Genomic DNA, 18,435 nt, shown 5'->3' on the forward strand with positions numbered 1-18,435 from the left:
GTAGGCTGTCAGGTAAGCCTCGTTACTAATTAAATAAATCACCATAAAGGAGACACACACAGAGTGTCATGTCATGTAAATGCTCTGACAAAGTGGGGAAGATACTAGCATATTTAACTCATCAATTTAGCATCACATTTGGGGTTCTGTTGAGTCAGAAGGTAAAATATGCTTTAATCTTCTAATGGTGATGTAGACCTGCATTTGACATAAGCGGTACGGAAAATGGATGGATGGATGAGTAAGCCCATTACTCATTAATGGTCTTGAGTGATAGTCCAATACAAGATAGCCAGTATGTTTACATGCACCTCTTCCCAAAACTGCATTAAATATCCACTGAAACCAAACTTTTAAAATACAAATAAACACCTTAATCTGATGGTGTACAACTTTTAAAAGTCGAATTAACATATCCAGACTAGGCTTGTAGCCGTAGCGATCTTCCTTGTTGCATCCTCACAGCTAAACAAGCTCAAACGTTCAACATCACCACCTAATGTAGCGGAGGCTGACATTGTTTTACTTCTCCGGTTCTCTTGGACAAAGCAAACTGAGTATGTTTTTGCAGTAAGCCAGGCACATCATCATGAAAGCTCTGTGAAGTAGAAAATTTAACCATAGTTCCCTGATAGTTTGTCCAACTAAGATCTTTTCTGTTTTACTACATTGGCTGTCTCCCTGTGGGTTTGAGATGATCTTTTTTTTCAAATTTTCTGCTATACTGAACACTGCTGAAAACTCACATTTGGACAGTCATTTTAGCTTATTTTTGGTGAAATCTTCAGTCGCTAACTGCTTTAATGTAGCCTTTATTAGAACAAAACTGGTATTGGTGGTGTCTATTTGTGAACACTACAAAAACAAAAATCAGACTTTTCATGCCATTTACTGACGAGTGCTTGTAATAGCCTTCAACAGTCATGTAACAGCCACTACAATCCGGGGAATGTGTTTATACCCTGTGGCTGTGACACTGAGCTTGACAGTGTTTTGAGTTAATTAGTTACAGGATGTGGACCAATGTTCATGAAGCCATAAAGTTTGCCGCTAATTTATAGACTAGTATTCACTATTTATGATGACAAAAAAAAATGCATGCCACAGAGAATACTTTAACACTAAGTTGTGGTCTTTCGCCCTATTTTGTACACGTTTAGCAGTGATTTCTCGTGTAGTGGTGTCACGGTACCAAAATTCTGTCTTCGATACTATACATTGCCGTGAAAAATTATTGCCCCCCCCTTATCAAAATGGTATATTTTTGCATAGTTTCCCCACTTTAATGGTTAAGATCATCAAACAAATGTGAATATTAGACAAATATAACCCAAGTAAACTTAAAATGCTGTTTTTAAATGGTTCATTTATTAAGGAAAAAAAACTATTCAAAGTTACCTGGCCCTGTGTGAAAAAAGTAATTACCCCCCTTGTTAAATCATCAATTGATCACAATTTTTGGTTAATTTTCACTGATCACACCCAAGCCTGATTACATCCAGACCTGTTCAATCAAGAAATCACTTAAACAGAATTGGTCCCGGCAAAATCAAGTCAGAAAAAAAGATGTAAAAAAGCTGCAACAAATGACACGATCCAAAGAAATTCCACAACAGTCGAGAGATAAAGTAATTGACACCTGTCAGTCTGGAAAGGATTACAAAAGCAATTTCTGAAGCTTTAGGATTCCAGCGAACCATAGGGAGAGCCATTATCCTCACATGGAGAAAACATGGAACAGTGGAGAATCTTCCCAGGCGTGGCCAGCCAACAAAGATTTACCCCAAGAGAACAGCAATGACTCATCCAAGAGGCCACAGAGGAACTCAGGACATCTTCTAATGAACTGCAGGCCTCCTTAGTCTCAGTTAGGGTTAGTGTTCATGACACAACAATAAGGAAGAAACTGGGTAAAAATGGCATCCATGGCAGAGTTCCAAGGCAAAAACCACTGCCGACCAAAAAGACCATAAAGGCTTGTCTTATTTTTGCAACAACAAAAAAAAAAACAAGATTTTGGGGAGAATATTATATGGACTGTCGAGATAAAAGTTGAACCTTTTGGAAGGTGTGTGTCTCGTTAACATCTGGCGTAAATGTAGCACAACATATCAGAAAAAGAACATCATACAAATAGTCTAACATGGTGGTCGTAATGTCTTTTGCTGCTTTGTTGCTTCAGCACCTGGACAACTGATTGATGGAACCATGAATTCTGCTCTTTAACAGAAAGGAGAATGCTCAGCCATCAGGTTGTGACCTCAGACCGAAGTGCACTTGGGTTCTGCAGCAGAATAACGATCCAAAACACAGCAGAAAGTCAACTTCTGAATGGCTTAAAAAAACAAAATGAGGGTTTTGGAGTGGCCTCATCAAAGTCCAGACTTGAATCCAATTGAAATGCAGTGGCATGACGTTAAAAAGGCCGTTCATGCTCGAAAACCCTAAATTTTTGCTGATTTCAAACAATTTTGCAAGGAAGACTGGGCCAAAATATCTCCACAGAGATGTGAAAGGCTCATTGCCAGTTATAAAAAAAACACTTCATTTCAGTTGTGGCTGCTGAGGATTAGGTTTACTTTTTAACACATGACCAGGAAACTTTGAATAGTTATTTTTTTCCTTAATAAATGAAATCACCATTGGAAAAACAGTGTTTTAAGTTCACTTGGGTTATATTTGTCTGATATTTATATTTGTTTGATGATCTTCAACAAAGTGGGGAAACTATGCAAAAATATAAGAATTTGGGAAGGGGGCCAGTAGTTTTTCACGGCACTGTACCTGAGCCTGCATAAAGTACGTCGATACCGGTAATGAAACGATACCACAGCAAAAATCTCAACCCTCAGTAAAAGCAGTGGAATGAAAACTGACAAAACAACTTCAAATACTTTTGTTTCTTTTTAATTTCAAAACATTTTGAGAAACATGAAAAATTATGTAATAATGGAATTAGCCCATTCTTAACATTAGTCATTTAAAAAAAAATAATTTGATCAATGCCTGTATTTTCATATACAGGTATATAAATGACAAATATGTGTATGTCTGTATGTATCTAAAATTGTACATCTATATACATTATATGTAATATATATATATAATATAAAATATTAGACTACCCTTGTTTCTTCTATTCAGTATAATACCTGGTACTACTAAAGGCATTATACTTGAAGAATTCCAAAACTTAATTGTATTTGATAAATATAATTTTGGGTATTATCAAGAAAACCATGGAAAATGAGAGCTCGATATAACGTCTTATGTTAAACTCGTATGAGCTATTTTCAATATCATTATATTTGTCCAAACAAAGGTACCTTTAGTTGTACATGGCATTAAAAATTAACAAGAAACTGAAGAAACGAGGAGTCTATTTTGTCCATGACTATATATTTCTATTTCTACATTTATACATACTTTACTCATACTTAATACGGTGTATTTCAAGCTTACAAGCTTTTTATTCAAACTTTTAGTGTGCAGTGTTCTTGTATTTGACTGCATTTGATTTCTCTCATTGTAAACAATACATTGTTTTTTTTATTGTGTACGGACCGAGCCCCGACACACAAAAAGTGGATGTTTTTGCTCAACTTGGATAATAAGTAGTTTTCCTTTTGCATTCAGGTGCACTTTTATTCTTCTCGAATTCCCCAATTTCCGGAGTGGTCTCCTACCACGTGTGTAGCCTGTATCCGGGTTGGAGGCAAAGCGCTCCAAGTTGGGCTTCTGTGCGGCGCACACCCACGCTAAATTGTCTCATGCTGTTGATGTTATCGATCTCCTGCTGGTAACACAGACTCTGGTGTGCCTCAAATTCAGAGTTTCCCTAACAGCACAGGACAAGCCACCGCATATAAGACTGACTGACTTTACTCACATAGCCTCGCGAGCTGTGGACTCTGAGGTCACATCCCGGTGGCTAACGCTAACGTGTCTGCAGGAGGCATGAGCTTGTCGGCAGTCTGAAGCCATTTCATTGTCCCAGCTCCCACACAGTCGGTTACAGACAACTTGTTGGAAGGCAGAGAGTCATTGGCTAACTGTTGGCTTTTTGGGTACCGGCCTTTAAGACACAGTATGAGTTGAGTGCTGTCGAGTAAGTTTTTTTGTTTTTTTAACTACCGGTACAAAAAAACAACAACAACCTGGTACTGTGCAATTTCTGACATCAAAATTCCTCGGTACGGTACTGGTTTCGGTACTTGGTCCAACACTACCCAGGTGTCTTGATAAAGGGTCTCTAATATTTTGTCAAAATACAAAAAGGATAAAGAATTACAGCATGTTTAATAGCAGGGATGTGAATCGAATAACTGGTTCGCAGTAATTTGATTCCTAGGAATCGATGTGTTTGCTTGCCTGACGATTCCGCTTACCGATCTTTCATAGCGTCCGTGACGGTAACACTACAACAGTCGCTTTGTCACATCATCCTTGTCTCACTCTCCAGACATGACCAATGAATGTAATCACTTGGTTTTGGGGGGATTAATCTGTCTGTCTGCAAATGCTGAATATGGCTTCCATTACCCTGATGACTGGAACCGTAGCAAAGAAGTCACAGCTACTCAGTGTTGCCAAGTTAGCGACTTTATTATGATATTTTGGGGCTTTTCTGATTCTTTCAAGATTAACCAAGAAATCTAACAACTTTTTGTGGTGTTCTTGGAGACTTCCGGAGACTGAGGTTCCTTCCAGAGGTGGCGACAATGAATGGCGCTTGTGTGGCGGCACCACTGACTAATTTAACCAACTAAGTGTAAGCGGAGGAGAGCTTGCAGATAAGGATATGAAAACTGTATACATCAGTATATGCTTCTTTTCTCTTTAGTCTTTTTCACCATGCACTCTTTTTTTTAGTTATTGAAAGCGAGGCACACTCTATCTACTCTGGATGTTCCTGTATCAAATGTGCCTGAGGCAGCACTGTGTTTTAGTTGTGAAAATAGAAATGTTAACAAGGAAGACCGCATGAACGAGTGGAAAGGGGTAAGAAAAGCGTCTCATTAGTGAAAAAAACCTTAGGCGCTGGACGATGGACCAAGATTCATCCATAGGCATCGCCGCACGTCACGGTAGCGTTCTTCTGTTTACCTCCTGCTGGCATCTGTAGGGGTGCTGGGAAAATGTAGTTGTTTTCTCTGTGGTCTCAGAATGCCCCTCCTTTTGTGCTGTACCAATTAGGAGCACATAAGTGACACCCCGCGCAATTTTTCCCGAGACGGTGCTCACAGGAGAGTCATAATTGGAGAGAGGATGAGCACCAGTGGGTCTGCTTCTCTATTCGGTTCTGTTGCAGTCATCAACTACTGCGCCGTCGCCACCCGCTGCAAAATAAAATTCACTTTTACACACACACAGTACATAAAAACACAGCCATGTCCGGGTAATGAATAGAGATCTAGATGAGCTGCATCGAGTGTAAAACTGCAGTTATGTACTGTCAGGCTGGTATTCATTCGCCTCTCAGCGTTAGTGCATTTCGCTTGATGCAGCAAATAAAAAAGCAGTCAACTGTAGCCCCTTGGTTTTTTCGAGGTGCAGTAAAAACGGTGGCAACAATAAAAGGAGAAAGTGAGGGTTACAGAAAATTTGTATCCAGTTTTTCCTCCCTAACGATGAGGATCGCTTGTAAACATGGATGTGGTCTGCTGCCCTCTCAAGGGATTATCTTACTTTTATCGCAAACAGAACTTTTGTATGCGTGTGTGTAAAAAAAATAAATAAATAATAATAATAATAAATAAATAAAAAAAGAGACTTATTCTTTGAGGGATAACGTCACCGCCCATTGCTTTGTTGCTTTGCCACTGCATAGTAAGCCACTTAGGCCTCTGTTGACTTAGCTGCTGTAAATACATAAAATGTTGCTTTTCATTGGACATCAACAATATGTAAAAAGATGAGTCATCTTTGAAAAAATGTTTCTAATTATTCACTATTACTGGTCAACGTACACTACGCACAAAAAGTTAAGGGGATAGTAGGCTTTTAAGTGAAATTTCAGAATTAACCTAAAATGCATTTTCCAGATGAACTTAATTCGACCTTCTCTAAACTTTTGAATGTGTCCAACTGAAAATGCTCAATTTCAGCCAGACTATTAGTATGTGTGTGTACTCCACTTCAGTCCATTGAGTTCACAAGACTGCAGCAAAGTGTGTGGTTGTCTCTTTCATCGACTTAATGCTACATCCATGTTCCTGTGGGCTTTAAAATGGCATTCACAAAGCACTTAAATACCTTTTTCATTTAATCTCTATTGGGCTATGACCTGTAGAGAATCATCCAGATGTCAGCTCTCCAAATTGTAGTGACGAGCGGCTATGGGATCAACACGTTATGAGTGCTTCCTGCCAAGAGGAACTTGTGCCTGTTTTGCGAGCGAGAAGTTTTGCCAGGGGAAATATTTTTTTCATAATGTTTCTTAATCCTACAGCTGGTTAATGAGACAGTTACAGCTTGATTCTGTCTCTCTAAAGACCACTCTGTCAGGCAGAAGACACATCATCTGCTCACATACTTCCCCACCTGGGGTCCATTCGACAAGGATAGGCGGCGTGTCTGCCAGTGTGACTTTTACAGTTATTAGTCATTTCTCCATTTCTCTGGTGAGGTGTTTACTTGAGATGTATCCTTGAAGGGAAGGAAACCAGAGTTGCAAGAATACAGGTTTGTCGTCTTGCAAATCCCACTTTGTCAGGCTTCTTGGTGGCATGATTGCCTGTCAAAAATAACTAAGCAGCACATATAAAACAGCAGCATAAGGCATGGTTTGGGGGTGACAAAAGCAAGAGACTGCAGGCTTGTAAACAGTGGAGGCATCGGAGGGGATTCACATGCCATTGAAGGAATTTGATCAGAAAGGGGCAACATTTCTCCACTAAAAGAGCAAAAAGCTTTCTTTTTCAAAATACCAACTTGTGTGCATCTAAGCTAGACTTCACTGTAGCAATGTCTTATCCAAATGTGGCTAAAATCTTCTGTTTGTTTGCCGAACGCTGGTTCTCTATGTTGTTGCTCGTTCGCATCTACTGGCAGGAAGGTGTGTACATTACATGCGCACTGTGTTTCAATCAAGAAAAGCCCATAGCCAAATGTCACTAGTGAAGGATCTGGCTTCGGTTTAGCGAACACACCACCACTGGTGTGACATTGAATTTCATACTACATTAAGCATTTCGTCCTCTGTGACTAAAAAGTCATAAAGTTTTTCACTATGGCCTTGCACTGTTTTGACAGTTTAAATGATAGAGTACCTTTTTACCACACTACTATGCCTTGTGCCTTCCATCAACGGCGTTGCCCCCTCCACCCCTTCAAAAAAAAATGTTTGGGGGGAAAAGTGGGATTTGAAACTTAGCCAGCCAGCAAAAAACTGGTCGTAAAATCGTTTGCTACTCAGGGTCCACTGTTGAAGCTTCTTTTCTTGATTTTCTCTCCAGTGTGGACCTGGGTGTGGGGCTTCGTGTCCATCACCATCATCAGCCTGCTGTCTCTGCTGGGAGTTATTTTGGTGCCCATCCTCGACCAGTCCTGCTTCAAGTTCCTGCTCACCTTCCTGGTAGCCCTGGCTGTGGGCACACTCAGCGGAGATGCTCTCCTTCACTTACTGCCTCATGTGAGTTGGCCCTCGAATACAGTGCTATGAAAAAGTATTGTCCTCCTTCTCAAATTCTTATATTTTTGCGTAGTTTCCCCACTTTGTTTAAGATCATCAAACAAATGTAAATATTACATACATATAACATATAAAACAGAATTCACTTATTCTGTTTTTAAATGGTGATTTCTTTTATTAAGGAAAAAAAAAAACTATTCAAAGTTACCTGGCCCTGTGTGAAAAAGTAATGGCCCTGAAACCTAATAACTGGTTCCTCAACTTCATCCTCAACAGCAACAACTGAAATCAAGTGTTTTCTATATCTGGGAATGAGTCTTTCACATCTCTGTGGAGATATGTTGGCCCACTCTTCCTGCCAGAATTCAACAGAAAAGGAGGGTTTTCGAACATGAACCGCCTTTTTAAGGTCATGCCACTGTGTTTCAATCGGATTCAAGTGTGGACTTTGACTGGCCACTCCAAAACCTTAATTATTATTATTATTATTATTATATATATTTTTTAAGCCATTCAGAAGATGACTTGCTGGTGTGACTATCCTGCTGCAGAATACAAGGGCGCTTCAGTTTGAGATCACAAACTGATGGCTGAACATTCTCCTTCAGGATTTTCTGTGAAAGAGCAGAATTCATGATTCCATGAATCACAGCAAGTTGTCCAGGTCCTGAAGAAGCTAAGCAGCCCAAGACCACACACTACCACCACCATGTTTGACTGTTGGTATGATCTTTTTCTGAAATGCTGTGCTACATTTACGCCAAATGTAACGAGACACACACCTTCCAAAAAGTTCAACTTTTATCTCGTTAGTCCATATAATATTCTCCCAAAAGTGTGATTCAGATGTTTTTTTTAATTTTATTTTTGTTTGTTTGTTTTTTTGCAAAAGTAATACGAGCCTTTTGTTTTTTGTTTCTTTTGGTCAGCAGTAGTTTTTGCCTTGGAACTCAGCCATAGATACCATTTTTGCCCAGTGTCTTTCTTATTGTTGTGTCATGAACACTGACCTTAACTGTGGCAGTTCTTTAGAAGTTGTCCTGAGTTCTTTTGTGGCCTCCTCGATGAGTCATTGCTGTTCTCTTGGTGTAATCTTTGTAGGCCGGCCACTGCTTGGAAGGTTCACCACTGTTTCATGTTTTCTCCATGTGAGGATAATGGATCTCCCTATGGGTCGCTGGAATTCTAAAGCTTTAGGAATGGCATTTGTAATCCTTTCCAGACTGATGGATTACTTTATCTCTCGACTGTTCTGGAATTTATTCAGATCGTGTCATTTTGATGTAGCTTATTTAGATTTGTTGATTTTGTCGGGACCAATTCTGTTTCAGTGAGTCAGGCTTTGGTGTGATCAGTGAATAATACCCAAAAGTTGTGATTAGCACAATTAATTCATGATTTAACAAGGGCGGTAAATTACATTTTCACACAGGGCCAGTAACTTTGAATAGTCCTTACTAAGTTAAATCATTTAACAACAGCATTTTAAGTTCACTTGGGTTATATTTGTCTGCTCTTTACATTTGTTTAATGATCTTAAAGTGGGGAAACTATGCAAAAATATAAAAATTTGTGGAGGGGGCCAGTACTTATTCACAACATTGTAGTTACACAATAGAAAGTCTAACGCATACTGTTGTATGATGCTGGTGGAACTAATTAAAAAAAAAAGTTTTCTATAATGTTATGCCTGTTATAAAACCCACAAATACAGGTAAGTGGCCTTCTTTTTGACACACATACTCGATCCCAACCGTTTTACTTTCTGTCAACAGTCTCAAGGGCAGCATGACCACAGTGACGTGAGCCATGGCACTGATCTTGTGACAGACTTTGATGGAGTGTGGAAGGGCTTGACTGCGTTGGCCGGCATTTACCTCCTCTTCATTTTTGAGCATTGTATCGGCATGTTTAAGCACTACAAGGATCAAAGGGTAAGAGAAAGCGACGTCTAGCCTAAGATTGATTATGCCTGTGTCTCCACCTGAGCTTTTGTTTAAGCTTTGAAGTCGTGGTGGTCATTCGCCCATGAAAAATCAGTGGTGAGAAGTAACAAATTAGAAGAGCAATACTTTTAGGGCTGTCACTATCAAACCTATTGATTATTGGTCGAATATTCGACTAATAATAGCCCTGCCCCACCACCCACTATATATATTTTTTTTCTTTTTTTTACACTATGAACATGCATTTTATTCTCCTTTATGTAGGACGGACTTTGATCATTAAACTGTATATGTTGGTATTGAGTGTATGGTATAAATTTGGTATACAGAATTTGAGATAGCAAAATGCTAAATGCTGAACGGTAAGCAATCACGATTGGTATTGGCGTGACCCCTCCAGCCCCAAATACTTTGTTACTTCTTCAGGCATCTGCACTGGACTTGAGTATCTATTCTGCTAATGACTTTTTACTTTTACTCTCAACATGTGAAAACAAAACAGATTTATCTGCTTTCTGCTCCTTACCTGGTCAAAACTGGCTTTCAAAGTTTTTATCAAAATGGGTATTATTTCTAACTGACAGTAAGAATTCAGTTTTACTTTTCTACTGAAGTACCTATCAAACTATTACGAGTTTTTTTTTTTTTTTTTTGTTTTTAATACACACTACCTGTACTTTGTCACCACTCTTAAGAATGAATGTGTTTCTACTTGTAAGTCCGCGAAGAATGCGAGTCAAGAGGGCAAGATTGGCAGGAAGTTGTCAGATCACAAATTAAATCGCCGCTCCGATGCAGAATGGGTGCATCTGAAGGCGCTCGGTGATGGTGAGTAGTGCTCAGCCAACCTTGCCCCATCCTGCCAGTAAACTGCCACTTTTGACATTTCAATTCTGTTTAGACCCCGACACCAGTGCCGTCTCCTGCGACAATGACCACAATGACACGCAATTCACAGAGCTCCAGACGCCCGACTCCCCCACCAACAAGACGCCGCTGAAACCTGCCGACGCCCACCGGTCGCCCGCTAAGGTGAACGGACACAAGGTCAAGCAGCACAGTCACGGCCACAGCCACTCCCATGGTGGGAACTGCCACTCGGATCAGGAGATGAAGGACGCCGGAATAGCCAGCATCGCCTGGATGGTCATCATGGGTGATGGCATGCATAACTTCAGCGATGGGCTGGCCATCGGTACGCGCTATCTGTATTTTAAGGAATGCTTTTAATTTGGTGGGCAGAGTTCGTAAGCTTGTGAGCGTCTACATATCTTTCCTGTCAGGCGGAAACTCCATATTTCTAAATATGGGAGATTTCATATTTTTTCCCAAATCAATACTTTTGGTCTATCCCCATGTCGTTTTTACGCATATATTACTGCATTTAAAGTGTTGAAAATAGCTTGAGAATAAATCTAATAACTCTCTTGAACACTCAAGTGAGAATTGTTGTAAAACTCTGCTTCTTATTTACGCCGTGGTGCCATGCGGCATTATGTCGCCTCAGAATTGAAAGTCTGGATGTTTTTTCAAGACATTCATGAATAAAAATTGTTAGGTTAGATATATTTAAGTAAGCCAGTTTTGTTAAAAATGAATAGCTGTTATTCTTCGGTGTTGAAGAAACTGGTCAGCCAGGAAGGTAAGTTAGCATGCACATTAATTTTCGTCGATTACGCTGCTTAATCAGCGCAATGTTAATTTATTGCATCATTCATGACTCTTAGTCCTTTGAAAAAGAGTTTAGGAAGATGATGTAACCACAGTCATTTGCTTTTCTGAAGTATTAAGGCCTTTTCACAATGGAAAGCGTGCCGTCGGCTTTCCCATTGTCTAGGTGCTGAGGGGGCAGGACCATGGGATGACGGGACACGGCCAGCTAGTGCAGACGGCATTTGACACTTCGCACCCTCGACTAGCACACAGTTCCATCACAGTGATGTCAGAAAGCGCTGAAAGATACCAAGACATCTCTGCGGGAGGCTTTCAAATTGCTTCCCTGCCAGCCTGAAATATACCTCGAAGTGCTCTTCGTGGAACTGTAGCTAACAAACAAGCTTAAACTCCAAGATCTTGCTGTGAAATTAGTATGGGATGCACACATTCCATTTTTATTTTGCTGCTGCTCGTCTCCTCCACTTTCTCCCTAAAATTAGCAAAGTCAGGGCTTTCTTTTACAACAATAACATACATATTGCCGAGGTACGGTCTACTTGTCTGTCAGCGGGGAAAGCCCCCATTACCTTGGCATGGTTGCAACAGGGTGCCGTCGGCCTTGCGCACTGCTGCACAAACCTTTCACACTGTGCAAATGCGATTTGAAAAAGCCTTTAAAAGCTTTTCGTCTGGTCGGGGCATGGCTGGTGGCGGCGACATGTCCTCACCATTTTAATCAGTGACAGAGTAATGAATAGTGATTTTTTAAGTTAATGATTTAACATGATTTTGGAATGGTGTTGTTGGTGCGCAGTGGTATATGGTAGCATAGCAATCAATATAAGGTATAATCCCAATTTGAACAATGCAGTCTTGGGCAACTCAAGCAACTTGACGTTTTTTTAATTTCTTGAAAAGTAGTCATTTCGGAGATGAGAGGATTCTGCCCGACAACGACAATAAAGCAATTGAGGACCAAGCCCTGTGCGAATGGTGAGGGGGAAAAACCTGCAATTAAAATACCCCCAATTTCTTTTTAGAATTGCCTATGTTAATAAAACCGTTTAACCTGTAAATATGCCAACTTAATCCCATAACACTTAATACACATTACCCTAATGATTGATTTTAAAAATGAACAGGAAGTACGTGTGTACTTGAACATGTGAAGAAGCCTCCCCTAACTTCCACCAATAACCCAGGCTAATTCATTAATCAAACACCTGTTGTGAATTTTGCCATTCAGCTCCTTGTTAGGGAGCAGCAAGTACACAAATTGTAAAAAGAGTATGTCCCTATTGAATTAAAATTAGTGGCACAGATGTTTTGGATTATGGAGGAACATCTAATAACAGTGAACAATGATGTTTATATTAAACTGTCAAAATCAGATGTGACCCACAAGATGTTTAAAACCTCCTGGAGACATTTGATGCTTATTCATATTAGAGGCTGTGATTATTAAAAGTTAATATGCTCGCAAAGTTAGCATTGTGTCATCTCTGTGAACAACAACTTTGTCTCTTCTTTCTCTCCCCGAGTAAAATATGCCTTCCGGGTCTCGCTGACACTGTGAACTTTCTCGTCTTCAGGCGCAGCATTCAGCGCAAACCTCACAGGAGGCATCAGTACCTCCGTGGCTGTTTTCTGCCACGAACTACCTCACGAACTCGGTAAGTGCCGCACACAGAGACCACCCATGAAATATAAACAAAACATGTTATGTACTTCTCACGCACCACTGACTGCACACGTCACTTGTTTAGCAAGCAGAACAAAGGTGTTTGGCGAACCACTGTGCTGTGCCTCTTTTTGAACATGAATCAAAAGTGGGTCCCGTTACCCTTTTGGGCCCTGGAAACTGAACTGTGTTGCCTCTCATCACTCCAGAAAACTTGAGACTTGACTGACAGCACTCAAGTGGCTTGTCAAAATGAAGCTTGCAAATAAAAAATGGCACAGGTGCCAGCACCTTCATTTGCATTCAACCTCTTCTCTCTGAGGAAAATTTTCACCCCGCAACAGTAAACAATTTATGTTCAAAGCTGTGCTTTACGTGGCTGCTTCAACCTCTTCATCTTAGTTTGGTTTAAAAAATAAAGTTGGGAAGGGTAACAAGCGCACAGCATTTTCAATAATGTCACTGCTCATAAAATAGAGAGCATAAAGTACACTTGACTTGGGGTTAGGGTAGGGCATCGTTTGAATTTGAGCGATTCCGGTTCCGGTCCTTATTTTGATTCCGGTTCCAAACGATTCTCGATTCCGATTCTTTTAGGGGGCTGGGTCAAAAAAGTTTGCATGGTTTAAATAAAGGGTGTCCAAATTGAACATCTATTTTCTTAGTAGCCTGCAGCATAGACTAAAATGAACATTTGACTTGGGGTTCTTTATAACCAGTATCAATAGCAAACCTATGATAGCAAACCTACCTAGTACACACCCCTTACTGCAACAAATAACTCATGAATATGCAAATCGCTTGTGTATCCCCTCACTTATACTCTCGTTCTGTACACTTTTATAATTTATGTGCTGGTGGGTTTGTTAGAGAGGTAGAGCTGGGTGTCATCCGCATGACAGTGAATTTGAATTTATGAAAAATATTGCTAAGAGTTAGGATGTAGGTGATAAAGAGGAGGGGGCCCAAGACAGACCCCTTGGGGACACCAGAAGAAACGGGGGATAACGTGAGTAATGGTATCAAAAGTTGCAGTCAGATCAAGGAGGATGAGGATGGCGAGTAGGCCAGAGTCCGCTGCGAGGAGGAGGTTGTTGGTGATCTTGATGAGTGTTGTTTCGGTGCTATGCAGGGGGTAGGAAGCCAGACTGGAATTATTCATAGAGATTGTTGGAAGTGAAGTGGGAGTGGAGCTGGGAAATGACTGTCTTTTCCAAGATTTTTGAGAGAAATGAAAGGTTGGAGATGGGATGAAGGTTATGGAATTTATTTTGATCTGAACGAGTTTTTTTCAGTGTTGTAGTTATGGCTACAGTTTTGAATGCTGTGGGAACAATACCTTTAGAGGGAGATGAGTGGATGATGTTAGTGATGAGGGGCACCAGGGATGGGAGGCAAGCTTTTATCAGAACAGTAGGGAGGGGGTCAAGTTGGCAAATTAGAGGGCTTGGAGCGATGGATGATTTCTGAAATGTCCATGGCAGAAGGCAAAGTAAAACTTGTGAGTGGACTGGTACGGCAGGTGGAGGCAGTGAGGATGGACTAAGGAAGGAGGAAGTTGTTAGTGGATCCGTTTTATTTTTGTATCGAAGAATGAAATAAGGAATTACAGAAAACAGATGAGGACAAGTGGGAGGGATTGGGGTCCGGTGGACATGAAATATTATCAAGCAGTGAGAATAGTGCATTGGAATTGCCTTCGTTTTTATGGATTGGGGTTGTGTGGTATGTAGATCTGCGTTGAGTTAAATAGTCGTTGTAGTGGTTAAGATGATGACTGTATATGTCCTTTTGTATGGTAAGTCCGGTTTTCTTATAGAGGCGTTTTGAGTTGACGACCTTTGGATTTTAATTGTCGCAGTGCAGGTGTGAACCAGGGTGCAGAGGTGGTGAAAGCTACAGATCTGTTTTTTGAAGGAGCATGTGTTGAGGACACAATGGAGATTATTGTAGTAAGTAACCAGGTCATAGAGGCTTGGGAGAGAGTTGGTGCTGGCATACCAAATCCAGGATGTGTCCTTTGCAGGGAGTGTGACAGTTGATTCATTGCTGAAGCCCAAAGTTATTGAGACAAGATGAGAACTCGCTGGAAATTATGTTATTAGAGATGTCCATGTGAATATCAAAGCAGTATAATGTTAGGAGATAGTGGAGATAGTGAAGACAGACCGAAACACCCCGCAGGAGTTGCGTCATTGAGGGTCGCAAAGTCATTTGGCTGCTGCTACGTTTCTGGTATGCCAAAAAAGTCCTCACGGTCAAGGAGGAGACCCTGGACGAGATGTCCCTTGGTTGTGAGTGGCCGGCGGTTTTGTCGGTTTGGAGTGAAGTGTCAGCCGACCTATCTATACGGTGTGGTCGACTCTCCGGCCAGGTTTTTATTGGCGGGCGTCGGGTTTTGGACCAGTCTGATTTTATTGTTGTGGCATTCCCAAGATGGAAGTTTCGACGGGACCCATGGTGAAGCCCAACTGGGCCAAGAAATGTAAAGACTGTAAGCAGTCTATCTTTTCAAGTACAGTACATCAAAGCGAGAACACGGAAATGTCATTAAATGAGGCCCTGGAAAAGCTGCAACATGCATCATTTGAATATTAAATACTAAGTCAAATACTTTGTTATAAATCATCGTGGTGCTGTGGTGGCACGGTGGCTGACTGGTTAGCACATCTGCCCTTCCTGTGTAGCGTTTGCATGTTCTCCCCGTGCCTGCGTGGGTTTCTTCAGGGGTACTCTGGTTTCCTCCCACATTCCAAAAATATGAATGCTAGGTTAACTGATGACTAAATTGTCCATAGGTGTGAATGTGAGGGTGAATGGTTGGTTGTTTATACTGTATGTCCCCTGCTATTGGCTGGCAACCAGTTCAGAGTGTACCCTGACTCTCGCCCAGAAGTCAGCTACGATAGGCGTCAGCACACCTGCGACCCTGGTGAGAATAAGTGGTTCAGAGAATGGACGCATGGTAGACGGTTTCAACACAAGTACCAACTCAAGCATATTTTTTCCCAGTTTAGCTTCTGTAAAGGAACTCTGTGTGACGCGGTCAGGCAGAGCTGGCGTTTTGATGACGAGCGCACCCGAACAAAAAGAAAAGGCGTCCCCGACTGGCAGCTGGGAGGCAAAAGACGGCGATTACGAGGCTTCTTCAAGCACCTGGGGTGAAGCTAATTAGCGGTGAGGGCTGCTTTTTAATTGCGGAGAATGAGGGTGGCGGCAGGCGTGTCGAGGACCTGGGGGTGGTTAGAAAGAGAGGAGGGTGGTAAAGTGGAGCGAATGTTCATACCGGGCTTTGATTGATGGCTGACAGTGGAGGGGTAATTTATTCACGGTGGTAATTAGCAAGGAATAGAGGCCACTTGTCACTCGTGGGGTGGAAATGTAGGCCACCGCCTCCTTTGTATTCAGCTCTCCCCTCCAAATACACAGAGTGTTTCCGCTGAGACTGAAGAAGCGTTGGCTCACGTGTGTAATCATGAGCGCATTAGAAGAGATGTTGGGTGCATTTCTTAGGAGGAGCTGGTTCCATTTTGGCCTTCTTCTGATACGTTTGATGGTGGGGCTGGGGGAGTCAGCATGGCTCAGGTGGTAGAGTGGCCATTTCCCAAGCTTTAAGGTTTTGGTTTAAATCCTGATTGCCGTGAAGGTAGAAAAGCGCTACAGTGAACCCACACATAATCGTGGTTCTGCATTGGCAAATATGCATGGCCTACTAATCGCGTTTTCTACTTTGTCATCAATTTCCCCGTTTTCCCTAACATTTATTATTGTTTGTATTTGTACTGTATTCCCAAACATTATCAACATTTGTGTAAAGTTCTAGTGTGCACATTTGTTTGCCTATGTGTGGCATGATCACATCAGTTTGTGTTAGTGTGTTAAGGGCCTTGCTCACTGGCGGAGACGTCGGCGAAACTGATCAGACGCGGCGACTCCAGGACCCAGGAGACCAAAATACTGCCTGCGCTCTGCCAGGAAGATGTCTCAGAGACTTCTCCAGGCTATCTGACAAACTGTTCACCCAGAAGTTGCTGATATAGGCCTATGTATACACTAATAAATATAGTCTTGAAATAAATAGAAACCGTATACTCTTAAATGCAGTGGCGACATGTCCTGAAGTTTTGTCTGTCCCTGCTCAGCACTCAGCCAAGACAGTCCTCTATAAACAGGAAAACGCTTTAACGTACATAAAATGCAACATATTTGTGTGATCGTTCTGATATTGTCAGAGGTTGAAATGGGCATAAGTTAGAGATGTCCACATACATTTTGGTGACGATTGATCACAGCTTTGTGACATTGACGCTTTTTCTATATAGTGAGCATAAGAGGAAAACGAACGTCTATAAAATCCAAAATATTGGTGCGATCGTTCTGATATTTTAAGAGCTTTTTTTCTCTGTGGTGAGCGTATAGAAGTGTCTCCAAAAGGTCTCAGCTGAAATCGAACATGTTTAATTTCACCGTGACTCCATGGCAACACGGCTGGTCTCCTGGAGTCTCCCAGAGACATCACTGAGATGTCTCCAACCCCGTGAGATAGGGGTCATATATATATATTTTTTTTAATTTCTGAAATGCCCTATTATGGCACAAGATGACACAAGAGTCCTCGCTAATATCAAAGTACTAATTGGTCTCAAGGAAGTATGTTGAAGTCATAGATTTCGACTATTGTAAGATTTGTATGCCGGGGAAGAGCTACCGTAAATTTAGCCAGAGTTGTTAGTGGAATTTACGGAGAGACTTCACCGCAAGTGTAAGATTTTTCTCTGCTGAGTGGTAATTAAAAAACTCAAGCTGACAAATGACAGAGGACTGACAATTGCAATATGGCGATATACGCACCCACATTTATTTCAAATACAATGATCTGTAAGGAATTTATTGAAGCTAATCTAAGATGAATTTGTGATGATTGTTTTGGTGTCACGGTTAGGCAAGTATAAAAAATTTGGAGGGCAGATCAATTCGTTGGGAGTTTATCTTCATATGGAATCTGTTACGCGCATCTGCAGGAATTCAGCAAACATCTTGACAGTCAGACGTGTGTGTGTGTGTGTTCAGGTGACTTTGCCGTGCTGCTGAAAGCGGGCATGTCGGTGAAACAGGCCATCGTCTACAATCTGCTCTCAGCCCTCATGGCCTACGTGGGCATGCTAATCGGCACAGCTGTGGGCCAGTACACACACAGTGTCACCAGCTGGATCTTCGCCGTCACAGCCGGCATGTTTCTCTATGTGGCTCTGGTGGATATGGTAAGATGTCCCCTGAGTAACCGCAGTCCCTCAGTAAGGTGCTTTATTTTTTTTTCCTTTTTTGCACTGCTGGTTACACACTGCTGTAGGGATGAAATGCCGTCACAATTACCAGGACCAAATTGATGACTATTATCAGTATTATCACAGAATATTACAAGTACATGCACCAAAAACACCTTTAACTCATTGACTGCTAGCCATTTTCAAAAGCAGACTTCACCATGTTGGCAGCCATTTTAAAGTATTTTGATTTAT

General features: G+C 41.3%; 1 protein-coding gene across 6 annotated transcripts in view; it reads left to right on the top strand.

Annotated features, from left to right (window-relative positions):
* Positions 1-18,435, top strand: part of slc39a10 (solute carrier family 39 member 10) — a 50,707-nt gene that overhangs the window by 28,308 nt on the left and 3,964 nt on the right. For 5 of the 6 annotated variants that reach the window (XM_061791643.1, XM_061791646.1, XM_061791644.1 and 2 more), the window contains 6 exons: positions 7,458-7,633; positions 9,409-9,567; positions 10,275-10,407; positions 10,481-10,774; positions 12,828-12,908; positions 17,987-18,177. In XM_061791643.1, coding sequence (XP_061647627.1) covers positions 7,458-7,633; positions 9,409-9,567; positions 10,275-10,407; positions 10,481-10,774; positions 12,828-12,908; positions 17,987-18,177 — 1,034 coding nt within the window. The remainder of the gene's footprint in view (positions 1-7,457; positions 7,634-9,408; positions 9,568-10,274; positions 10,408-10,480; positions 10,775-12,827; positions 12,909-17,986; positions 18,178-18,435) is intronic. The other variant, XM_061791645.1, reaches the window with a different exon arrangement.

The sequence above is a fragment of the Phyllopteryx taeniolatus genome, chromosome 12 (genome assembly GCF_024500385.1).
Source record: "Phyllopteryx taeniolatus isolate TA_2022b chromosome 12, UOR_Ptae_1.2, whole genome shotgun sequence".
Lineage (NCBI taxonomy): Eukaryota > Metazoa > Chordata > Actinopteri > Syngnathiformes > Syngnathidae > Phyllopteryx > Phyllopteryx taeniolatus.